Raw genomic sequence first — 24410 nt, 5'->3', positions numbered from 1 at the left:
GACAAAAACTGGTTGTGTGAATAGGCAAATGTTTGCTAACAAGCTACACCTTCTTTTTGCTGCTCCAAAGTTGCCAAAAATGTTTTCTTACTGCTGGTTTAACGATTAGGCTACCAGGACGCCTCATATTACCAACATTTATAGTTGCATAGTACATAGTTGGTGTACTTTTTAACATGAAATAATAAAGCAACTCATTTTTGGGTCATCACTGATTGGCTGAGATTAGAGCATGTTTGATGTTTATATCTTTTCCTTTATTTATCTATATCTGCCGCCGACTTGCCATCCTGCTTGAGTTTACATTTGTAGGTTCTTTTTTTTTTTTTTTTTCTCTCACTGGAATTTTCCTTTGTATAGGCCACTGACAAAAGCTCAGGTGATTTCCGCATGAGTGACTTTAGGAGGAGGGTGGTCAAAGTTCCAAGGTCCAAAGTCAACAAACAGCCGAAGTCTTAAGATGAAGGACCCTATCAGCACCTGCTCTGTGAGTATTTATTTGACCAGTTCAGTTCAGTGTACTTCCAAAATGCACTGGAGTAAAAAATAAGATTTTAATGAGCATTTTATTCACACCTGACTTTGTATCGGTTTGAACTCTGTTGATTCAGGCTGTTATTGCTTCATGACAAACATCTCATGGAGCCCTATTGCCTGTCTTTCAGTATAACCAACTCTATCAAAATGTTAAACAGTTTTCAAAAACTGGAGAGTACTTCTGCAAAGAACTTATGGCAGTTTTTCAGCAAAGGTAGGTTCAGTACAGTTACGGCCTTCCGACTAACTTTTAATGACGACAGAGTTACTGTTTGACTCAGTTATTGTCTCTGGCTGCAATCTTTTCCTGTTTTAGGGCTGAGCTGGAACTAACTTATTCCAAAGGACTACAAAAAGTTGCTGGCAAACTCATCAAGGCCTCAAAGGGAATGTCAAACAAGTAAGAGACAGTTCAGCATTTAATTGGTTCTGTCTTTTTGTGTTCAACATGAGCTTTTCCTGCCAAGTGCTGTACAGTAATAATGACATCATGGGAAATAGTATGAGCCTAGTAAGTTAGATGTGATCAAAACACAGGCAGGTGTCAGGCAAATGAGGCCACAGCTCTAACCTTTTCACTCGTGCTCCCCACTCAGTTCCACCTACAGTGCCTGGTGTCATGTGTCAGATGAGATGTACTCGAGAGCAGATGCCCACAGGTAGTTTTTAGCCCAAGTTCACTTTATAACTATGTCTGTCCACACAATTTGGATTTAAATATGGTGCGTTTTTCTAATTTCAGATCATTAGGAAATGCATTTCAGCAAGAAGCAATTCTGGAAATACGACAAGTTTTAGACGAGCATAATAAGAGGAAGAGGCCTGTATGGAATTGATTCTTTATCTTTGTATCAGTATACCGTATCTGTCTGTTCAAGCTTCCGTTCATTATGTGTCTCTGACCTGTTCTGTGCTTTAATAGCTTGACAGTGCCATCGAAAGAACTGGAAAACTTTTTACTGCTAATTGGAGTGAACAACTCAAGGTAAAGAAAAAAACTGCAGAGATATGAATCAGCTATGACGGAGTCTCAGTATGTATAGATACCTGCATAATCGGTTCTGAGTTGATATAAGCTTTAATAGTGCATTATGATGTGTTAGAACAGTTACCAGCCATTGAAAGTAGGATTACAATACTTTACTTACTTTACAAATTTTCGATCAGTCATAAACCATTGCATGCTAGGTTATAAAGTCTTAGAAACATCTTGGTACTGAAAATATTATGACCAACCATAACCACACTCTTTGCTCACCTTACAGAACAGCACCATAATGTTCTTTACAACCTGGCATGCAAAATTGATCATGAGTGACTGTAATGTTTGAACTAATGATGTATTTTATTTAAATGAGTGGCTATTGCTATGAAACACAATATATCATAGGGTGTATTATAGCAACCTTTACACCGTAGTATGAATGTGTTGTAATGTAGTATGTAACTGTTAAATATGAGGGATTTGTACACATTTGAACACTTTACTGTTCTTTCTGCAAAACAACATATAATTTTGTCTTGCTTTGAATTTACATGAAGTATCTTAAATATGCAATAACTGAATTACTGGAATTAAGACTTTTTAAATTTAATGTAGAAACGCCATATCAATTCAACAGGCAGTTGTATTTATGTAGCTCAAATTAAAATTAAAATCTGGCAGTTTAAAGTTGCTTTAAAGCGATTCCCCCTCAATTAACCTACACATGCTAAATGTAATCCTATTCAGAGTTTAACTATTTGCTTTCGTCACAGTGATATGTTAATGTTGATTATTGCGTGTCCTCTCCTAAAACAGATAAAGAAGAAATTGCATGGACTAACAAGAGAGCATGAGGCTTTGTTCAACTTTGTTGACAACAACAGACAAATTTGCACAGAAAAAGAAAAACAAAAGGTTCAGTATATGACTACCAAACCAATGTTTCATACATTTTCATCATCTGGGAGTGAATCCTTGCTGGTAAAGATGCCAACAAGTTTGCTAAAAGATTTTTGTTCTCTCCTGTTCTTGACTACAGATGCTGAACAGGTTGACAAAGTCGGCAGAGATGCAGGCGCGGGTGGATGAGGAGTACTTTAATGTCAACATGGAGGGTCATCAGATGAGACTCAAATGGGAAAATACACTGAAAAACTGCTACCAGGTGCGGAAAAATACTCTCCTGCTTCACATACTGTAGGCATTTAGCTGTTCTCCTTATCCAGAGTGGCTTCTTTGTGAGTGAACAGGTAGGTTCAGTGCCTTGTTCAAGGACACCTTATGTATGATAAGAGTTAAACCAGTGAGCTTTTTGTTGCAGAACATGCTCTATAAGCACTAGATCAGTCTATCGCCCAAGTACACTATTTGGAGCAGCACATTACCACAGTCCACCCAGTGCATTCTGCAACTTATTTCATGCTGTTTTTCTCACACATTTTATCAGCGTGCAGCAAAGAATGGTAGCTTCTGGTTACTGTACAATCTTTTCGTCACTATGAACTCATTTTCCTCAGTGCTTTTGTTCAAATTGTGCCAGTAGGTGTAGACGGCAATCATCCAACAGGAGGTGATATGTGATATGCTGCACAGAGTAAATGACAAGGACTCTGGACAAGGATTGAATGTGCTGCACACAAAGCATCACAGTGCTACTTTCTGCTTTTTCAGATCATACAGGAGCTGGAGAAACAGCGAATTGAAGTTCTGTGCAACATTTTGAGTAGATACAACCTTCACATGTCCAGCTTTGGGCAGACCCTCAAACATGTAAGTCACCCCGACATCCATCCTGCTCATTAAGTATGCACTTAATCCTTTTATGGATGTTATAACTTATACCTGCCACTTCCAGGGCCTAAAGCAGATAGAACAGACAGTCCAAAGGGTGGATATGGATAAAGACATACAAACCCTGGTGGAGGAAAACAGCATCACAGCTGAAGATCACAAAGCAGAGTTTTTGATGGCCGATTATTTTGTAAGTCTGCAATTTCTTACTCTGAGAGAGCTTGTGTGCAGGCCACAGATGCAGTGACTCACCCGTTCAAAGACAGCCAGTCATCTCTGCAGGGGGTCTTCTGATGCAAGCCGCAGAAATAAAGATGTATTTATCATTTTGTGACAGGGCCTGGCACATGAAGGCTGTCTTTTTAAGTGTGGTCTATGTATATTTACTGTTTGTTTTTTTACATTTTGTTTATGTAGTTGTCAGGTTACACTCTGGTCTCCCTTGAAAATATGATAGTCATCCCAATGGGATTTACCTGATTTAATAAAAGGTTAAATACTGCTATATGAATGTGCAAAGTGCAGTGCGTTAGTGGCAATAGCATGTTTGTAAAATGTGCAGGAAATACTTACAGCACAAAAGACCTTGTAGCCTTGGCACATATTGCATCAATGGTAGATTGTAACCAAGACTGTAACCAAGACTATCTTAGTTACTGATGTGTGGTCTGTGTTCTGGATGCATCAGGAGGAGGACAGAACATCACTGATGGCCAAAGACCGAAGAAAAGAGGCCATCAAACTCAAACTCCGGCGTCTGGAGGACAGTATTACAAAAACAAAGAAAGACCGTGAAGGCAAGTTCTGCACAAAAGTGTTTAATGCACTAAAAGTACACAATATAATCTGATGGGGACGAAATATGTCTTTCAGTAAAATTCAGTGATTCATAATGGACAGTACCATGCTGTCATTCATTTCGTTTCTAAGTGACCTTCGACATTCTCGTTGCAGGAATTGAAAAACTAATTAGAACATATTCTGAAAATCCATCTTTTTCAAACCAAAAGAACCTTGAGGAAACTGAACAGCAGAGTGATGAGGTAAACATTGTGTGTAGAGTGGATGGATAGTGGTGTTTCCAGATGCATATTTACCTTAAATTGATCATAAATTAGATTTGATGATGTGTTTACTAATGCCATCTTGTTACATGCAGAGTTCTCTCAAACTGGATCTCCTTGAGGCCACTCGCTACAAACTCTCTTTATCACTGTCTGAAATAGAGGGGAAAACCAAGTCCTTTCACCGATTCAGTGACAGCATTGTGAAATGGAAAGACAAGGTAAGACAACATGCATCATCTTCAGGACATAAGGTATGTTCTGCGGTAGTCTCGCTTTGACAGACCCTTCTCCAAAGCGCGCTGAAGGAGGGTCTGGCTACTCCACTATAGCATTCGGGGATGAGAGGAAAACATGCTTTGGTTTAATGGCATTTCTTTAAACCAATCAGAATCGTCATGGGCAGTGCTAAACTCTACACAGAGCCGCTGCACAGAAAACTCAGATTGGACAGATAGTCTAGCTAGCTGTCTCAATTTACCCTACAGAGATCTGAGGAACAGTCAGCAATAGTCCTCATAAATCCACCAAATTTAAAATTCCAACACAAAAAAAGTGGAAGGAAATGGAAAATACATGCATCCTGCAGAATTTCCTGCAGCGTAAGAGCAATCCTGGAAGTGGAACACAAAGGATATAGACTAGACTGTGGTAGTGGTAGCCTATTGGCTAAAGGAGAGGCTTTAAATTGTAATGCCACTGGTTTTAATTTAAAGTTTTATCTCAGTAAAGCATTAAACATCAATACCTGGAGCAGCCTCTAGCTCACCCAGTAAGAGCATTCACCCCATGTTGGCAGAGTCCTGCAGTGGCGTGGGTTCTAATCCGACCTGCTGCCCTTTGCTGCGTGTCATCCTCCATCTCTCTCCTCTTTTCCTGTCTAACCACTGTCACTGTACAATAAAAAAGGGAAAAGCCCCCAAAAAATAATCTTTAAAAGAACTAAAACAAAAAACACCTGTCATGTTTCAGAGGGGTTTTTAATTATTTAATAAATCATCAGTCATCAAATAATATTAATTACACAACATATATTGTTTATTGGATATTGCTTTCATGTTTTTATGCAAGACATAGTAATCCTGGGATTGTCAATGTTAAGGCTTGGTCCCTTTTTTCCTTTTAACAACCACTTAGAGTGGCAGAAGTTGGATGTTGTATACAGTATTAGTCAAGGCAGGTCAATTTTATTTTTATGGCCCAAAAGCACAAATGTCAAAGAGTTTTACAATCTATATGCAGAAGTACTTCTGGTTAGGAATTACAGTTCTAGGATATTATATAACACAAACTACTTTCCTTTTCGAGGACTGTGAGCACAGCGTTGTTCAACTGACTCGCCCAGTCAAACTCAGGAGGACCCCATTCAGATCCCGACAATCACTGAGAGCGTCCATCATTTACAAAGGACCTGCTCAGTTTGTGACACAGCAGTCTGTGGAGACTTTACCAAGCGCCACCGACCAAGTCACTTCCACAGCTGCAGCTGCAGAGTGTGGCAGCACCCTTAATGGAGCTCTGCCTCACACTGATGATGACAAAGGAAAAGGTAATCCATTTCCAGTGCAACACAAATATTTATTTCTTTTCAGCACATTTGGAATTGCATCATAAAATTAAAGCAATTAAAAATATCAACATTGAACAGGTCAAATAACACAGGAGGAGATGTGCAGTATGGGAAAATGTAAGGTCCTGTACAATTTCACACCTCAACAGGATGATGAATTGACTTTGAAAGAAGGTAAGTGGCTACGTAAGTGCCGAACATCTAAAACACTAGATAATTATTCTTATACAATGACTTAATTTTTGTTTCAAAGGAGATCTTCTAGACATTTATGGAAAGGAAGAGAATGGTTGGTGGATTGGCAAACTTGACGGGAAAACCGGCCATTTTCCATCAACCTATGTTGAGGAGCTGCCTGTGTTAAGCTCCGTCAAATCATCCGATGCCTGACTGACTTGACCCATCAGCAACACAAACACACACAAACACACACACACAGCCCTAGTTCCAAATAAAACTACAAATTCTGTTTGTACTACTGACTGATGATAATTGCTTTAAAAGTGTTAATAAAAAGACAAAAGCATGTTCCTCTAAGTCAAGATCTATAAGTTTTGTCACTGCGCTCCCTGATGTTTTTATGCTGCAGGGATTCATACTGTATGTGAATTTTATACCTAAGTGTATATTTATTCAAGTTATGTTTTTCATTATTTATCACAGTGTACAGATGAACTCAACTATAGTGAGTGGTTTAAAAAAAAAAAAAAAAAGTGAATTTACCAGATAGACATGAATAACATAAGTAAAAGTGGAGCACAGGAAAATAAGACTAGCCTATAAACACTTTTCCCCACCCACTTTAAACTAAGTAATGACATGAGAAAAGAAAAGAGTCTTCCACATCTGTGACTGATCAATTACTTTATCCATCTTTACCTCATCTTTTACTTTATAGAGCATCTACGGTAAACTGGTGAATGTTTCAGGATTTAGAGATATTTTCCGCAGAACATCTGTTAAGATGCCAAACTTCTTTGAAACAATGTCAAATACCCAGTTTCCACTAAATTGTGAAACTATGCTCAATAATGAGACAATTTGTTCAAACAAATACCAGTGATTATGAGAAGTCCAGATTTTTTAAAAATAGCTTTTTACTTATTGCCCACAGAAATGTATAATAAATCCATAAGTATTAGTCTTGACAAGGCAGTTGATGTTTCGTTTACAGACCTGTACTGTAGATACAGACTGAAAGCTGTGCTTCTTATATTAGTCCACATTGCAGCAAGACGTTTCTTGAATTGTATTTCATCCTCCCAATCTTAGCAGCGTGCCAGAGAGATAAACTCCTTCCTGACGTTTGCCAGGAATGCTGGGAAGTTATTGGTCTCCTGAAGCCGGCTTTCCAGGATTGACAAACACTTGAGCACGGGGTCACTCGACACAACTGTAGGAATTGAAGACTTGTTTATAGAAGCCATTTACAATGGTTGTTGCAGGATAAGACTGGTGAGATTTCATATTTTTATTATTGTCAATAAATCCCACGAAAACACCAAAACCAGCAGTGCAATATCTTTTGACTTCCCTGCTATATATCTGTGGCACTCCTATGACCATTACTTCCTGTTGAAAACATAAATGTTTAAAACAGCTGGGCAATGTAGTTTTAGGCAGATGTTATTCAAACAGTAGTAAATACTGCATTTCTTAAGGACTATTTTTAGGGGTAGATTAATACACATTTGGTGCTCTAGTTTGTATATACACAGCAGCAGGGCGGTGTAAATATGATCGACTCAAAATAAACTATAGTAGTTATTTCATGGAAATGAAGGAACACGTCAGCCAGTGCAACGGTGTGGCACATTTATACTTTTTTTTTTTAATAGTTATTGGTCAACAATGGACCTCTATGGCACAGAAGAATATGCTATAAGGCTTTGGCTACACAGCCAATACTTGTAGTAGGATCATTTCATTGCTGGTTTTGGTTTTCCTTTGGCAATTGCGACAATATAAAAAATACAGAATATTGTCAATTATCTTCATTCAACTGCACAAAATAATGCCATTACAGAATAGTTTTCTAATATACAGTACGGGTATGTAACTTACTCTGGTATGATCCGTCTTCTTTAATCCCAATTGTGACAACATAGGCGCTGTCCTGATCTGAAGGGCTGATATTCCGGAAAACAAACTGCAGCTTTTCACCTTTACAAAGACAAACACATTCTGTAAATTCTGACGTTGTTACTTTAATGGAAGAGAAAGTCAGGGCATTACCCGAGACAAGCTACAAGTATTGTAATGTGTATTAATTGCTATTAACGTTTAAAAACAACGATTGATAACAGAAACAGGACTCAAGAAATACGAAATAAGGTTTGTGTTTGACATACCTTTAACCAATTGTGTTTTGCCAGAGATTGTTCGCATCTCCATGTCCAAATGATCCTGAAAGACTGCTCTGGCTTTCTGGAGATTCCTCAGTCTGTTTTTGTTAGTTTTATATTGAGACTCGATTACTGAAAAGAAAGGAGTCAGTTACTAAAACAGCTTCATGCTACAGTCACATATTAAGTTATGTGATCTACACCACTCATTAAATGTTCAAATATAAACTTACACTCTTTTCTCTTGGCTTGCTCTTGTTTAAGTTTCTCTATCTTCTGGATGATGTCATCTTTCTGCATCTCCTTCTGCTGAATCTCAGATATCATTTCAGAAATGGCATGCTGTTTCCTTTTCAATGATGCATTTTTTTGTACCAAGTCTGGGGGAAAAATATTGCATCAGTCCAAGTACGCTTTCACATAAACAATGAAGCCTCTGAAGCAACATTACAACATTTTGTCCCAGACAAGTATGGGTCCATAGTGTGCATCAGAAAATGAGCAATTATTCAGCAGATAAAAACAGTTTTCAGCAATCTTGTTCTCACGACTGAGTGGATAGTACACATGTAAGGCAGAGATGTAATACTTTGTAGCTTAATGCATAAACTCACCTCTTTCGAATGTCTGTATTTTCTCAAACAGCATTTCATCGTCCTTACATTTCTTTAAACATGAATCTACACAAAAGGAAAAAAACTTCTTAAAGACAGCCTGATGTTTATATATATATATATATATATATATATATATATATATATATATAGTAAAAAAGACAAACTGGTCTTACTATTCAACAGGACAACAACATGAGGAAAATTAAAACCTGAAAAGAAAGACCATCCAGCTACCAGCTTTTTTTTTTTTTTTTTTTTTTTTTTTTAAATATGGCCCCAGAGGAACATTAATTATTGGAAAGACAACAACTAATGGGGAAATTATTAGAGATGGTCCGATACCGATACTGGTATCGGCTCCGATATTGCCTAAAACGCTGGTATCGGTATCGGGAAGTACTGGAGTTTATGCACCAATCCGATACCACGTAATAAAGCCCTAAAGAAAATCTACATTAAAGTAGTTTATTTATGTTCTTTTTCCGTTATAACTGACTGTCAAACTGGAGAATAAAAGAAAGTTCTACGACATTCATTGTTTGTGTTTGTTCATGTTTTACAAAGAGTTTAACCTGAGCCAGACAGCAAAGATAGAAATCATATCACATCCATACAGGGATAGTAGTATACAGTTGTTATAACATAATAAAATATATGACACACTGGTATCGGATCGGTACTCGGTATCAGCCGATACGCAAGTTCAGGTATCGGAATCGGTATCGGGAAGCAAAAAATGCTATCGGGCCATCTCTAGAAATTATATCTCAGACATACCATGTGCAGACTTCACAAACTGTCTGTGGGACTGGCACAACTCTGTAGTCATGTCAATTATCTCCCCAAATGTTTTAAGCTGTTTGTTGTGAATCTCCTCCATTGCACTGGCGAACACGTCGCTCACGTTTGGATCAGTAATGGATGTCATGATGTCCACAGTCTGCAATAAAAAACAAAAAAAACAATAGACAGCACAATGCTCATCATGAGCATGTAAAAGAGCATTATTCTCACCTTGGACAGCACTTATAAAATAAATATAAATATATTTATTTTTTTACTATAGATTTCCACTGTTAATGTCATCAGTGCATTCTTCTGATTTGTGTGTATAATGTCTGGCTGCATACTAAATTTCCTTTGGGATAATAATAAAGTTGAGGTTGTTGATGCTGAGAAACAAATAGAAAGGGGCCAGTGTTTCAACCAAAGTTCAATGCAGGCTACTGACTGTATACTAGTATTAGAAGAAGAAAAGAAAAAAGAAGACACTTTATTAATCCCCGAGAGGCTCTGTTATTATACAGATTACACACAGGCCCAAAATACACACACATGCAAACGTGACCTATATATTAACACATGCATTAAACAGCAACAGAGATGCAATGTCAACAGATCTATCTCCTTGACTGACAACTGAGCTGATGGACCATGTGATACTGTTGACAGCTCAGAATTGATCAAGAAATTAACTTTGGGATTGTTTTGTAAAAGTTTAATAAAACATTAGCAGCCTCAACTCCCACGAGAAGCTTGTTGAATTCCTTCCTACCAGGGTGGTTGGTACCACAAAATAACAGTATGACAGTGACTGAGGAAGGTTTGCGTTATTTATGGTCAGTTAAAAAGTAACAAAACAGTACGAACAACTTATGTCACTCCGTTCGAATTGAGTAACGTTAACGTACGGTACGAAGTACCGAGCTCACAAACGGGGCTACCTTGTCCCAGTAGAACATCCCAGAGTAACCGTTAAAACCTAAACAATTCGAGTGATTAGCTAACATTATCGTATCAGCCCTGGCAACATTAGCAGGTTAACGTTAGCGTTTACGTTAGCCATAACTTAGCTAGCTAGCTAACGTTACGCAGGAAACGAAACCAGCGGATTTACAACTTGATTAGCTAGCTAGTTAATCTAAATGTGGATGCAATACCGTTACTCACGTGTTTTAATGTGCATCCGTTGGTCTTTTTCGATGTAACGTTAAGTCTTGCTACTGAACCAGTCGTTATTCTTTTTTGAAATCCGCGGTCTGCATCCCGCCCACAGCGGGTTCCGGAAGTAAAAATACAATGCAATGTATCCATTGACAAATTGGAGTATAAGCCATAAAATGGTAACCGTCGATGGTAGACTTAAAACCAGCATGCCGACGTGACTAAGCGACTATATATGCTCGTATAAACGCCAAAAATCATGGGGCACCAACCTTGTTTTGAGATAAACGTCTTTTATTCGCGATGTCTTGGATAAGTACTTCATTACCCACAATCCTGAACATTCCCACAGTGATGCCTCTGATTGGTGGAACTCATGCTGATGAGGAGGGGGAGGAGGGGGAGCCTATATGGGGGGAGCCTCCTGCAAGATCCGTCACGAGGATTTACCATAGACAGTACATAGGGATTTACGCATAGACCGTATATAAGATTTTTTTCAGATTACATTATGTGCTTACATAATTGCAAAAGGGTTCTCGACTGTTGTAGAAAGAAGTGGCTGATCTTTAATGCAATATCTACATTGCCCATTATCAGCAACCATTCATCCAATGTTCTAGCCTGGATGCCAGCCGAATTTAGCCCCGTCCACAACGTCGAGGTCGGGAAGTTCGGTCTAGAGTCGCTCCGTTGAGAAGCAATTATTGAACAGGATATGTTCGGACCAATCAGATTGTCGGACAGATGATCAACAGCAGAGCCATAGAGATATAATCAACAGTAACAGAATCAATCACATCACCAAAGAACGCTTGGGTTGAATTTGTAGATTCCACCATCGCGTCGGTTACAGAAGATATCGACAGCGCATTCATTTTAAAGTCCTCAGCGGAGGAGCCTCAACAACTGCCCGAAAGCACAGTAGCGTTGGTGGAGCGAGATAGAGAGAGACTGAAGAGAGAGAGCGTTATATGGTGGAGAGAGATAGAGAGAGACTGAAGAGAGAGAGCGTTATATGGTGGAGAGACATAGAGAGAGACTGAAGAGAGGGACCGCCGGCGCTAGAACAAAGCCGTGAATCAGAGAAATAAAACGTGTTTTCGCCGATCTATCTCTAGAAATGCAACTGTAGCGAGCATGTCACTATCGCTAACGTTATCCACATTTATATTTACAAGAAACAAATGATATATCCAGCTTCAAAAAAGTCTAAAAGTCGGATGTTAGAACGAATGCATTGTGCAAAGAGTGGTTGCTATGGAGACGATACACAGTGTTGAGTTCCGTTGCTCTGATTGGTTGGAGGTCTATCCAATGAATGCAGAGGCATTTTTTTTTCTGGTTCGGTTGGAACCGTGGTTGGAACACGCCCCATAATCACAGCCCAATGGAGCGGTTTCAGACTCACATTCTGACTAGAATCTGAGTAGGACCACGTCAGGCTACCAATGTTCCAAAGGCACATTCTGTTTACTAATCTGATATCATTTTAAAAGGCTAACTGAGAAAACATTGGAGAACCCTTTTGCAATTATGTAAACACATAATGTAATCTGAAAACTGCTGCCCTGGTTAAAAAAACAACTGATCTCAACTGGTATTCTGTCTACAATGGAGTGGAATGGAAATTTCTAAGTGACTCCAATCTTTTGACCGTTAGTATATAGCCTACATATAAAATATTATTAATGACAAGTTTGTACAATGCAAGGCATTTGCAATGCAATTACAAAGACGACTGTGGTTTTAAAATGTAAAGAAAGCATGGTGATGATATATCCACTGAATATATGCCTAACTGGATGCCAGATGGACTGTGTTTTTCACTCACAGTATTATGGAAAGGCCATTTTGTTGCGTTTACTGAGAAACAATATTAATGAGGCTGAAGGGATCAAGGGGGTTACGTGGGGCACTGTCTCTTTTAGTGTGTACAATGGCTAATATGTAACAACTATAAAAGCAATGGTCTGTAAAACATCTAATGGCTACACAGTCAAGATGTAAACAGATTTTGTAACATCTCCTAAAATGCTGAGCTGGCTCGGTAACACATTATTTTATCATTTGAAAGCTCAAACTGAAGCGCTTGCAGTTGTTGCCATGGCTCCGTTGAATGATTTATGATGCCAGGTTGAGATATAAAGCTATCTTCGGTGTGAAGGGGGTTCATGGTGCTATAACTGAAGAAGCAGCTGTTGCACTCAGGCACACAGATAGGAAACCTCCGATGGATTTTGTCTACAGCAGTGGGGTGCTGGTTATACAGCACCTCCAGAAGAACTACAGGGAACACCAGGGCTTTCTCAACTTCATGTCAACTGTTGGAGACCCTCGTAATATTTTTTCTGTTTATTTCCCCCTCTGGTTTCATCTCAGTCATAATGTGGGCACCAAGATGATATGGGTGGCTGTTATTAGTGACTGGTTCAATCTTATTTTCAAATGGTAAGCCAACTCTGAGGTTAGTATTTTAAATTTCAGAGCATTTTGTGTTTTAATCCAATACTTGTGTTTTAATCCACATGTTTATCAGGTTTCTGTTTGGGCAGCGACCTTACTGGTGGGTTCAAGAAAGTCACGTCTACCACAATGACTCATTTCCACATTTGGAGCAATTTCCCATCACGTGTGAAACAGGGCCAGGTCAGCATGTATGCAGTATATTTTAGCTAATGCCATTAAAAGTAACCCTATCTAGCATTGTCAAACACTTTCTTTGATGTTTCTTTATGCAGGAAGTCCATCTGGTCACGCCATGGGCTCAGCATGTGTGTGGTATGTGATGATCACCTCTGCTCTCAACCTTACTAGGCCTTCCTCCACTGTCACTTCTGTGCATAGTTTTCAAAGGTGGGCAGTTATTTTGTATCCTACCATTACATCAGTGATTTCTTCATTACTGGTTGTGTCTAAATATTTCAATCCTTGCAGGTTTCGTCTTCTGAGATCATGTCTGTGGATGGCTTTTTGGCTCATTCAGATAAGCGTTTGCATCTCCAGGGTTTTTATTGCAACACATTTCCCACATCAGGTTATCCTCGGCCTTTCAGCTGGTGAGTTTCTTCTTTCTGTCACAGATTCCTTGAGCTAATACTATGTTACATATACCACAGCGTTATAATTAATAATTCTGTTTTTTTCTGCAATGTGTAGGTATGCTGGTTGCCGCGGCATTTGATCACATCCCCTTAGTCTACAATGCAAGCTTGAAAGTGTACCTCCAGACCAACATTCTTCTTTTCTCTTTAGCCATTTGCTTCTATCTGATCCTCAAATTGACAGACAGTGATCCTTTGTGGTCAGTTACTAAAGCCAAGAAGTGGTGTGCTAACCCAGATTGGATCCATCTTGACACCACACCCTTTGCTGGTCTGGTGAGAAACCTGGGAGTGCTGTTTGGTCTCGGCCTGTCAGTGAACTCTCAGATGTTCATACACAGCTGTAAGGGGAAGAACAGCTACAAAACCAGATTCAAACTCATGTGTGTGACAGCATCTCTCACATTCCTGCAACTGTATGACTTTATCAAAATGTTCTCTCACACTGAGGTTCTGTTTTACATTTTATCATTTTGTAAGAGCGCTTCTGTTCCTTTTGGTGTGGTTGCTGTTGTTCCTTACTGTGTTCATTTGTTAATTGGAGACGAGAACAGGAAGTTAGCTTAGATTATGGAGGGAACTGTGAAGTTTTGTAACATTGTTCTCATCACTTTAATTAGCATTAAAGAAAATGTTTTAGGTGAATACACACCACCTGTCAGTTATTCACAGTTATTGTCACAAAAGCACTGAAACAGCAATATATGTTGGGTTAGAATAGTAAATGGGTTTTTATGTTGTATAACTTCATGTGATGAACATAAAACTATAACATCTGTAGCATATCTGATTTTTTTTTTGTACACAATCTACTGTATGAGTGTACATATTAAGCATTAATAACATATGAAAGATTGTTGTAAATAAAACTTTTAGGATTTTTATCAATTTGGAATTCATAGTTTTCTTATTAAATAGTTTTTTAAAGAGTTATATTGCATCACTTTTATTTTGGAGATGCTTTCACCAAAGCAACTTACTTTTTCCTACCAATACACACTGGGTGCATAGAGTTCAGTGTCTTGCTCAAGGGCATTTTAGATTTAAATAAATAAATATGTTTAAATTATTTATTTTACTCTTGGCCTGAAACAAAGTCATATACCTCACCTTTAGCATAGCTTTCTGAGACACAATTTTGATTTCTTCTATGTCAGGCTGCATTAACAATCAATGCTTAATTTCCCCATCAGTCCAGCATATCAGTGAAAAAACACTAAATTAAGATATGTTATATGTATAATTCTATCAGACATATGCATTGTGGCTCAGTTGAAAAAAAATAAGTGATTATATTATGTCAGAGATAAGTGAGGGTTTCTCAACATTTAGGTTATGCTGCAATATGAAAACAAAAACCTAAAAATGAATGTAGGCTACGTATTGATTAAACAGGGCTCGCTTAGTTTTTTCAGGCAACTTCAGAAATTGATCAGCCAAAATGTAATGAGGTGGAACAGAGTCTCTGATGTAATTAGATTAGGCAGATTAGTTCAACTTCTCCCACCGCCTGTGGTTGCTTAGCATCCTGTGGCACCTGAGGCCTGGTAAATGATGTAACTGTCCTAAGACACACACACATGCTATTACAAAAGGTATTTTGGTAAAAAGAAAACTGTCAGGATTGTATTAGTTGCCACTGCTAAAAGAATACTACTGGGATTTCCCAAGACAAATGCAAGGATGACACTAGACCTAAAGCATTCCTTTGCAAGTGACACAGTATAGTTTGATATTTTTGAATGAATAACATGAAGAATAATTCAAAACATTAATTACAGTCCAACAATACAAACATTGCCAGATGCATGTAAAAATCTTTACCCCTTCATTTATAAAAATAACTTCTCGTAAACAAATAAATATAAAACCAGACATATACAACCAAATAAACCACATGATTACTACAAATGGATTCTTCAAACCAAAAGCTGAGAAACATGTATATTCTATGCCAAATGAAAAACATATACCCATGGTTTATGTGCAATCTCTGAGAACATTGCATGAAAAGAATAGACCTATAAATGATGGTCATCGTATGCTCATTTTAAGTGCCCGCAGGCGTCTAGCTGATAGGAGCGCCTGTTGTGACCAGTTTATAATAGGCACCCCTCTTGGCCATGAGTTTATCATGTGTGTCTTGCTCTATGACCGCTCCATTAGACATCACTGCTATGATGTCAGCAGTCTGGATAGTAGACAGCCGGTGAGCGATGACGATGCAGGTTCGTCCTTTTCTTGCCTCATCCAGAGCAGACTGTACACTCTGCAGGGAAACAGAACTTTGTCAGGAACCCTCATGTAAGTATGTGGAAATTGATATCATACAATATACTTATACAAATATGTATATGCTGTTTGATGGTGAGAATTTTTTTTACTTGTTCACTCTCTGTGTCCAGGGCAGAGGTAGCTTCATCTAGTAGCAGGACCTTGGGGTTTCTGACGATGGCCCGGGCAATGGCGATGCGTTGTTTTTGTCCTCTTGACAGCTGGGAGCCCTGGGCACCAACCTGAGTCTCATATTTCTTAAAATGTGTAAATGTTTTGAGAGAAGTGGAGAAAGCAAAAGTTCTCATGGTCAGCAATGCTGTAAATCTGTACCACCACAACAAAATGCTTTCTATTATATTAACTTCTTAACATCTGATATACATTTGCATATGTATACACACACACACACACACACACACACATATATATATATATATATATGTGTGTGTGTGTATGTATGTTTAACTGGTTGAAAGGCATGCACTTAATATAGATACACAAATATCAACAATATCACATATAAAATGAAACTAACTTTGGACAGCACGGTGGCCCAGTGGTTAGTGCTGTGGCCTCACAGCAAGAAGGTTCTGGGTTCAAATCCAGGCCTTTCTGTGTGGAGTTTGCATGTTCTCCCCGTGTCTGTGTGGGTTTTCTCTGGGTTCTCCGGTTTCCCCCACCACTATGTTCCCCCCCCCTAACTAGCTGATGTGTGGTGAGTGTTCTGGTGCCTGGGGTCGTAAGGCGTTGTATGGCTGCCGTGCATCACCCAGGTGGGTGCTACACATTAGTGGTGCTAGTGAGCAGTCCCCACCCCCCCTCCCCCCAAATGCGCTTTGAGTGTCTATGATAAAGCGCTATATAAATGTAATTAATAATAAAACTGTTTGGTATTAAAAACAAATCTACACAATATAGCTGACAGTGATTAATATCACAGTCAAATTAGCTTCCAACAAAGCTACAATACTTGAATTGTGTTTTTGTTAACAGTAAAAGAGTGGCTTACAGTACCAGACTAATAACCAGGATTTGCAATGGCAAATGGTATGTGTAAAGTTGTATCTTTAGGGTGTTTATACTCACATCTGGTAGCGTCATCACAAAGTCATGTAGGTAGGCTTTCTTTGCGGCCTCAAAAATCTCTTCCATGCTGACACTACATGTGTTATCTCCGTACTGAATATTCTCCGCTATGCTGCAGTCGAACAAAACCGGCTCCTGGGACACTATGCCAATCTGAGATCTTAAGAAGGGCACATTGACTGTACAAGATGGGCGGCCATCAATCAACTGAAAATAAATGATAGCATAATCAAGACGTTGGAATAGATTACATTTATTTTGTGATTGGTAAAATGAATGTCTGAAACAGTGTACATACCACTTTCCCTTCATCAGGATCATAGAACCTTTCCAACAGTTGAACACTGGTGCTTTTCCCACAACCGCTTCTCCCAACAAACGCTAAAGTCTGACCAGGCTTCACAGACACAACCAGGCCGTTCAACACTTGGACATCTGGCCGGGTTGGATAGGTGAAGTTGCAATTGAGGAACTCTATTTCACCTCTGAAGTTATCCTTAAAATGAATAACTGGGTTTAATCATGTGAATGTAACATTGTGACAAAATGACATCCCATGTATGATTCTGTTTTATTTACTGAATTCACCAACCCATTTCTCTCCATCTGCATGGCTTATGCTGATTTTAGGAATTCGGTCCAATAGTTTGAAAAGCCGAGCAGCAGCAGTTTTGGCTTTGGCATAATCTGGAGTGAAGGAGGACGCTTTGCCTAGTGCTGTCCCACTGATTACTACAGCTGTAATCACTCTGGAGAAACACCATAAGAGCATTTGATGTTAATGTTTGGTAATCACATCACAAAACACAAAATAGATATAGGATCTGAAAAAGACATATTTTCCATTGAAAGAAATAATTTTACCAACCTGAAAACAAACATGTACTGTAACCCCTCAGAGCTAACCAGGTAGCCTCCATATCTAAAAGAAGCAGCATACGCCATGAAGATGACACACTGGGAAAACCCGAAACAAAGCCCATAGATGATAGCTTTCTTCTTGGCAGATTTATATGGAAGCTCGAGTTTCTGCTCATATGATTCAACAAATGAGCTCTCTTTGGCCAAGCCGGCAATCGTCCTGATGTTGGCAAGAGCCTCACTGGAAACCTGCAGGAGAAAGTTTAGATCTTACACTATAGCCTTTGGTTTCTCAGGGAAATGTATAGATATCAATGCACCTTAATGGCAAATGTTCTTTGGAGCTTACCCAACCTGCTGCTTCCATGGCTTTTTTATCTTGATTTGCAAAACCTGTCAGCATTTTGGCTTGGAACACCCCAGACAGCCCGATGAGCGGCAGGAAGCACATTATTACTAAAGTTAACTTCCAACTGAAGTAAAAAGCAATGATAAAAGAAGCTCCAATGCTGGTCAACGAGTTCACAATCATGCCGATCTGACATCCTGTTGCCTGCAGAAGCCATACCAGCCACATGTTGTCATTACAATACCAAACCTATGCTTGTTTGTGTTATAAATAATGTGAAATATGGATACAGGTCTGTAAATCTGTAACGTACCCCCTGCACCATGGATGCATCAGTTGCCAGTCTGGTGGTCAGAGCTCCAGGACTGTTTCTGGGGTCATCAAACCAGCCAATCTCCTGCCTCAACATGGCCTGGAAGCCCACTTTCCTTAAACGGCGGGTCAGCAGCTCTCCAGACTTGGCAAAAGCATATCCCTAAAACATTAAATCAGAGTTAGTCTACATGTAAATCCTAGATTACTCAGTTCTGCTAGTTTTCTATATCAAATTGACAATGTGATGTGTACTATACTGTATAGTCTGATGCAAACCTGTAAAAAGTGGGAAAAGAAACTAATCACAGCCACAATGCAAAACAGAATACATATCCCGTTGATTTGTTTCCTCTGGTCGTTCAAGTCACCGATGGCAAATGTCTGCAAATACAAAGATCATGTAAGTCGTTTACACTTCAGCAAACTACTTCAGCTTGTAAAACATAACATAGGCATTTAGAGTATGGGAAAAACACAATCCTCACCCCAAGAATTTGGCTGAACAGGACAGCATAGATGGGGTTGACAGAGCCATTGACAGCAGCTCCCAGTGAGCCAATCAGCATGTAGGGCCATTCTGGTTGGTTGTACTTAAGGATACGTGCTACTGGAGCAGGCTCTACATGTTTGTCTGCATCATCCTCACATTTCTGTTAAAGAATACACATTGGATCTATTCATTTCCACACGACATTGATAAAGTAAATGTATACCACAGCATGAAAGAGAACCTCAGTACATTTGTGAACTCATTGTCCGAAAGGGTCTTGAGGTCGTCTGATAATGTGTCATTTGACAATTTACTCTGAGATCGCAGTCGAACAGAGTCCCTATAGGAGTAATGTTGAGAACAAAAAATCAGAATATTTAATTTTGTTTAATAATTTCTTTATTATTATTTAATTATTTTATAGTTTTTTATCTGATATGATCTTTCTGAATTTTTACTTTACCTTTTACTGGATGTGCGGCTCCTCACTTTTAGATTAAAGTCTTCTTCGAGAGCTTCGCTGATCGCGTCTGGCAGGAAAAAAACCCAAATCAAAACAGCATTTATCCAAGTATTAAAGCTTCCGTTGCTCTTTAGCAAACACAGGAAAGACCTTCAAACACTAGGATTGCCAACTGACTCCTGTGCTTTGAAATGTGCCGTTTCAATCAATCAGATTGGACCCACCAACTGCTTGTGATACTGGGAGGTATTTGTGGGGACAGCGTGACAAGGTGTTAAAGGTCCCTGCCTGTGTACATACAACATGGATTATAATACTAGTTTTGTTTTATACATATTTTCCCTTCTTATCATCATCCTTCCAAAATAGGTCGGACAGATTAAGGCCATGCTTACAAGCCTGTACAGCATCACAAGCAAACCACACAGCAACCAACATCACCTCTGACTGTGTCTGACAAGATGGTAGCTTACTGGCCATCCTTATTGGCTGGACCAGTACTGTACTCTCCACAGGCAAGCCAACATGGTCTATTAGTAGGAACAAGTGTGTGCAATGGAACATTAATGTTAAAAATGTTTAAGGATGTGAAATGCACTCTACATTGGAGCTGAAACAATTAACTGATTTATTGATTAGTTTCTCAACAGAAAAATAATTGGCAACAATGTTGATAATCAACTATACTATAAGTCATTATACTAGCAAAAATAAGTAAAATAATATTAAATATCACACAAAATTTACTTTTCTCTTTTGTAAACTGAACATTTTTGAGTTTTGGACTGTTGGTTGGACAAAACAAGCCATTTGAAGAAGTCACCATGGATTCTGAGAAACTGTGATGGACATTTTTTACTTTTTCTGGCATTTTATACACAGAAATACCAAAAAATAATAATCGGCAGATCAATCTATAATGACTATTAACTGCAGCCCTAGTTTAATGATTTGAGCCCTAAATAAATTTTACCTTTAGTTGTGTTGGATTTGCCTTGGTTCTGCAGGGTGACCAAGGTGAAGTAGACACCTTGCCTTTCTATGAGCTCACTGTGTGTTCCCTTCTCCACAGCCTGTCCATGCTCAAAACCAATAATGGCATCTGCATTTCTAATTGTGGAAAGACGGTGGGCTATAGAAATTGTTGTCCGGCCCATGCGCATCTGCACACAGTTATTAGGGTCATTCCACAAAGCATGATGTGTGGCTGAAGTTAATGGTCAAAGTGCACTCAATTATGTAGTCTATGGACAGAGAGTGGCTCACCTTATCCAGTGCCTCCTGGACAACAGCCTCACTCTCATTGTCTAAGGCAGATGTGGCCATATCCAGCAGCAGGATCCTGGGGTTTCGGATCAGAGCTCGAGCAATAGCAATCCTTTGCTTCTGTCCTCCACTCATCTGTCCTCCACCTTCTCCCACCAGAGTATCAAATTTCTAGTGGAGAAGTAGTAAACATGTTAATTTTAGGCTGCACAAATTTACATTTTTGACTATGAAACTGTATGCACTGTAATTCATCTGTATTTATCTTGTAATGTACCTGTGGCAGATTTGTGATAAAATTATAGGCATTGGCCTCTTTTGTCGCTTGAATGATGTCTTCCATGGTTACTCCAGGACGACCAAATCGGATGTTTTCTGCAATGGTTGTAGCAAACAGCACTGGTTCCTGCTCTACAATACCAATGAGAGATCTGAGCCACTGGATGTTTAAGGTACGAATGTCATGGCCGTCCAAAGACACCTGAGAACGAGAATTTTATTTGTAACATTACACTGAAGCCTTCAAACACTCCACTGATGTCCGGTGTGTCTGTGCAGGTGCTTGCTGATTGTTACCATTCCTTCCTTTGGGTCATAAAACCTTTGGAAGAGCTGGATTGTGGTGCTCTTTCCAGATCCGCTTGGTCCCACAAAAGCAGTGGTTTCTCCTGCCTTGATCTGCATGCTCAGATCATTTAAAATCTGAAAACATAATTGGCTCTTTATGAGTTCATTTTTGATAAGTGAGAAATGGACATAAAGAAATGCTTGTTGACGAAATGTACCTTAACTTCAGGCCGGGACGGGTAGAAGAAAGTGACATTATGGAACTCAATGTCACCTTTTACTTTATCTAATTTGTGACCTTTTTCTGAGAAACAATCGATTTCTGGTTCCTGTACACATAAGAACACAGAACTTCATTTTACGGTGAAGGTTCTTCTTCTTTAAATGTACCGTTTCAAATCTGTATTGTATCTGCAATAAAGTCTTAAGTAGCATCCTGATTTTACCCGGTCAATTGTGTCAAAGATGATTTTTGCCGCAGCACGACCAGAAGCGAAGGCCTCTAAGCATGGGGAGGCCTGGCCCAGGTGCATAGCTGCCATGAGTACTCCAAAGAATACCTTAAAAACAAAACACAGCCGCCACATGGTGAAACAAACGCCACTGTCTTTCAAATACTTATTTTATGTTATATAGAGTATCAGATATTTATTGCTTTTATCTTTCCATACCTGAATAAGAGTACCGGGAGACAGCTCCTTGGTGTCGATGACCAATTTAGACCCATACCAAAAGGCCAAAGCGAAACAAAAGAAAATGATGCACCACAGGTATCCTTGAAAAAGGCCTACGATCGTGCCCTTTTTCACACCCCAGTTCTGAGCTTCTGCGAGGTTTCTGTCATATCTGTACAAATTTCAGTTTCATTTCAAGTCATGGAGTAGTGGCTTATCATCATCAATCGCGATGCAGAACAACTTCTTGTGATCTGACAAAATGACAAAATACCTTTCAGCTTCTTTTTCCTCCCCACCAAATGCTGCTACTGTCCTGATGGATGACAGAACCTCGTCAGCCACTGCCCCTGCCTTTGCATAGGACTTAAGCTCTCGTCCTGTCAGCCTGGCCACAGCCTTCAGTAACAGTAAAGAAAATCACACATAAACATTAGCAAACATATTTAAACGTTGTGACATATGATACCACATACAGTAGCTATGTACTCCTATCCAGCAGTAAGAAATCCTTCTACTAACTTTACCATGGCCATAAGTCCAGCAGCTATGCCAATCAGCGGGCTCACTGCTATGACCACCAATGTCAGCTTCCATCCGCCAATGAATCCAACCATGAAGCCAAACACAAACGTAGAGATCCTCTCAATGAAGATAGACACCTGGTCAGCGATGGCATTGTTGATCTTGTTGATGTCACTGTCAAGGAACAGAAACATTATTCTGTGTAAAACATTCTCACAGCTATACACTGATAACAGCCTGACCTGCAGATAAACAGGTCCAACTCACTCTGTCATCCTTGTGTTGAGTTCACCAACAGAGTTGCAGTCAAACCATCCAATCTCCATTTGCATTACTTTTCTGAAATAAGTCTTTCTCATTCTATCAATTTGTCTTGCGGCCGCAGACACCCAGAAGGCAATCTACAGTAATCAGAATTGCACAAAAGTATTTATTTCAGTACATATGATGTGCTAAAACTTCATAACAAGCCATAATTACTCAAGAGGGTTTTAAATTAAAGCTGAATATGGCAAGCAGAAATACTTACTGTACCTGAAAATAACTAACAAACAGAACTCCTATTCCAATTCCAACATAGTAATATGCAAACATGGTCATCTGTGCTTCAATGTCCACCCTGCAGAGAGAATTTAATGAGTAGCAGCAGCTCTTATCTGTAACAGTAATCACATAAGCCGTTAACTATACACTTACCCACAGTACACAGTGCTGTTTTCAGCTGTTTCATATATGGAGCCATTTTTCCAGTAGATGGTGTTGTTGTTGCATTCCTTGTTTATGTCTTTCAGTTCTTGGACCTCAAGCTCATACGCCACAAACGTGTTTGTCATCTGGCCGTACACCAGAAGCATGAGAGGTGAAGCTGCACCATGTATGAGGGCACACAAACCCCCCACTACCATCATCACGGTGTCTTTGCAAGTGGCAAATCGAAACTGAAAAAAGGAATTTGTGGATTTTTTTTTATTATTTCAACAATGTAGTTGTGAGAATTTGCTCCCCATTTTTATTTGTATGTTTTAATGATCAAATCAGAGATAGTGAAAGTACAGTGGTGTGGAGAATTGTACAATCAAAATTCTACTTAGATAAAAGTACATGATATTATAATATTTTATAATTTTTTAACATGTTTTTATGTAAAATCTTAATCTAAAAAATAACTTGTAACTAAGGCTATCTAATAAATGGAGTGGATTAAAAAGTAAAGTGAAATAAAAATACTCAAGTAAAGTACTTGAGTACAGTATTTGAGTAAATATATCTTCATCTTAAGCAACACCTTTTCAGATTACAATTTTTTATGAATAAACTTAAATTAAAAAGGCGATCTCTGAGCAATTCTACTGTAGCAGTGAACAAGATTTTATTTACTCTCCCCATTTTGGATGAAACCTAGCTCTTGCTCCAACATGGTTTGAATGCACTTATTGTAAGTCACTTTGGACAAAAGCATCTTCCGTATGAATGTGAACTAATGAGTTACTTTCCATCACTGTTCATGAACAATGTGAGCAAAGACAGAATATTTACCAGCTCAAAGTATCCAACACTGGGAATCTTATTTTTTTTCTTCT

General features: G+C 38.9%; 4 protein-coding genes across 8 annotated transcripts; 2 read left to right on the top strand and 2 right to left on the bottom strand.

Annotated features, from left to right (window-relative positions):
• The first annotated feature begins 460 nt into the window (after positions 1-460).
• Positions 461-6353, top strand: nostrin (nitric oxide synthase trafficking). Its single transcript, XM_028590450.1, has 16 exons — positions 461-487; positions 666-751; positions 854-937; positions 1134-1196; positions 1280-1361; positions 1460-1522; positions 2339-2437; positions 2562-2687; positions 3194-3292; positions 3378-3503; positions 4002-4110; positions 4268-4356; positions 4473-4598; positions 5686-5926; positions 6026-6121; positions 6201-6353. Exons 1-16 carry the CDS (start codon positions 461-463, stop codon positions 6335-6337), a joined length of 1653 nt encoding a protein of 550 aa, XP_028446251.1. The 3' UTR covers positions 6338-6353.
• spc25 (SPC25 component of NDC80 kinetochore complex) lies at positions 5935-11161 on the bottom strand. Of its 2 annotated transcripts, none has more exons than XM_028591176.1 (7): positions 11126-11161; positions 9687-9849; positions 8907-8972; positions 8526-8672; positions 8299-8424; positions 8012-8110; positions 5935-7340 (listed from the first exon to the last, which is right to left on the bottom strand). In XM_028591176.1, the coding sequence occupies exons 2-7, from the start codon at positions 9835-9837 to the stop codon at positions 7216-7218; spliced, it is 714 nt and encodes a 237-aa protein (XP_028446977.1). In that variant the 5' UTR covers positions 9838-9849; positions 11126-11161; the 3' UTR covers positions 5935-7215. The 2 variants fall into 2 exon arrangements, with proteins under 2 accessions (XP_028446977.1, XP_028446976.1); XM_028591175.1 differs by lacking the exon at positions 11126-11161 and adding an exon at positions 10860-11111.
• Positions 11162-13086: 1925 nt separating this feature from the next.
• Positions 13087-14524, top strand: LOC114563809 (glucose-6-phosphatase 2). Of its 4 annotated transcripts, none has more exons than XM_028590696.1 (5): positions 13087-13304; positions 13393-13502; positions 13595-13694; positions 13791-13912; positions 14013-14524. In XM_028590696.1, the coding sequence occupies exons 1-5, from the start codon at positions 13087-13089 to the stop codon at positions 14522-14524; spliced, it is 1062 nt and encodes a 353-aa protein (XP_028446497.1). The 4 variants fall into 4 exon arrangements, with proteins under 4 accessions (XP_028446497.1, XP_028446496.1, XP_028446494.1 ...); XM_028590695.1 differs by having other exon boundaries at positions 13595-13709; positions 13806-13912; XM_028590693.1 differs by having other exon boundaries at positions 13595-13709.
• Positions 14525-16025: 1501 nt separating this feature from the next.
• Positions 16026-23735, bottom strand: abcb11a (ATP-binding cassette, sub-family B (MDR/TAP), member 11a). Its single transcript, XM_028590449.1, has 24 exons — positions 23576-23735; positions 23365-23447; positions 23098-23231; positions 22833-23004; positions 22580-22704; positions 22303-22477; positions 22078-22191; positions 21850-21960; positions 21641-21766; positions 21342-21545; positions 21065-21235; positions 20772-20961; positions 19799-19865; positions 19585-19675; positions 19331-19495; positions 19122-19226; positions 18844-19005; positions 18531-18734; positions 18189-18430; positions 17913-18069; positions 17619-17816; positions 17321-17527; positions 16342-16488; positions 16026-16226 (listed from the first exon to the last, which is right to left on the bottom strand). Exons 1-24 carry the CDS (start codon positions 23733-23735, stop codon positions 16026-16028), a joined length of 3711 nt encoding a protein of 1236 aa, XP_028446250.1.
• Between the last annotated feature and the right edge of the window lie 675 nt (positions 23736-24410).

Source organism: Perca flavescens, chromosome 11, assembly GCF_004354835.1.
Source record: "Perca flavescens isolate YP-PL-M2 chromosome 11, PFLA_1.0, whole genome shotgun sequence".
In the NCBI taxonomy this organism is placed as follows: Eukaryota; Metazoa; Chordata; class Actinopteri; order Perciformes; family Percidae; genus Perca; species Perca flavescens.
This window is presented reverse-complemented; position numbering and strand designations above follow the sequence as displayed.

Excerpts from the sequence above, each read along its gene's own strand:
- LOC114563809 (XM_028590694.1), top strand. The coding sequence starts at position 13,087 with ATGGATTTTGTCTACAGCAGTGGGGTGCTGGTTATACAGCACCTCCAG. Across the intron at positions 13,305-13,392 it reads TTCAATCTTATTTTCAAATG|GTTTCTGTTTGGGCAGCGAC; the intron begins GTAAGCCAACTC and ends CATGTTTATCAG. Across the intron at positions 13,725-13,790 it reads CAAAGGTGGGCAGTTATTTT|GTTTCGTCTTCTGAGATCAT; the intron begins GTATCCTACCAT and ends CAATCCTTGCAG.
- spc25 (XM_028591175.1), bottom strand. The coding sequence starts at position 11,003 with ATGGATACATTGCATTGTATTTTTACTTCCGGAACCCGCTGTGGGCGG. Across the intron at positions 8,425-8,525 it reads GCAAGCCAAGAGAAAAGAGT|TAATCGAGTCTCAATATAAA; the intron begins GTAAGTTTATAT and ends CTTTCTTTTCAG. Across the intron at positions 7,341-8,011 it reads AGAAGACGGATCATACCAGA|TTGTGTCGAGTGACCCCGTG; the intron begins GTAAGTTACATA and ends CAATTCCTACAG.
- nostrin (XM_028590450.1), top strand. The coding sequence starts at position 461 with ATGAAGGACCCTATCAGCACCTGCTCT. Across the intron at positions 1,197-1,279 it reads TCGAGAGCAGATGCCCACAG|ATCATTAGGAAATGCATTTC; the intron begins GTAGTTTTTAGC and ends TTCTAATTTCAG. Across the intron at positions 1,523-2,338 it reads ATTGGAGTGAACAACTCAAG|ATAAAGAAGAAATTGCATGG; the intron begins GTAAAGAAAAAA and ends CTCCTAAAACAG.
- abcb11a (XM_028590449.1), bottom strand. The coding sequence starts at position 23,735 with ATGGTAGTGGGGGGTTTGTGTGCCCTCATACATGGTGCAGCTTCACCT. Across the intron at positions 23,448-23,575 it reads CAACAACACCATCTACTGGA|TGGACATTGAAGCACAGATG; the intron begins AAAATGGCTCCA and ends CTCTCTGCAGGG. Across the intron at positions 22,192-22,302 it reads CTCCCGGTACTCTTATTCAG|GTATTCTTTGGAGTACTCAT; the intron begins GTATGGAAAGAT and ends TTTGTTTTTAAG.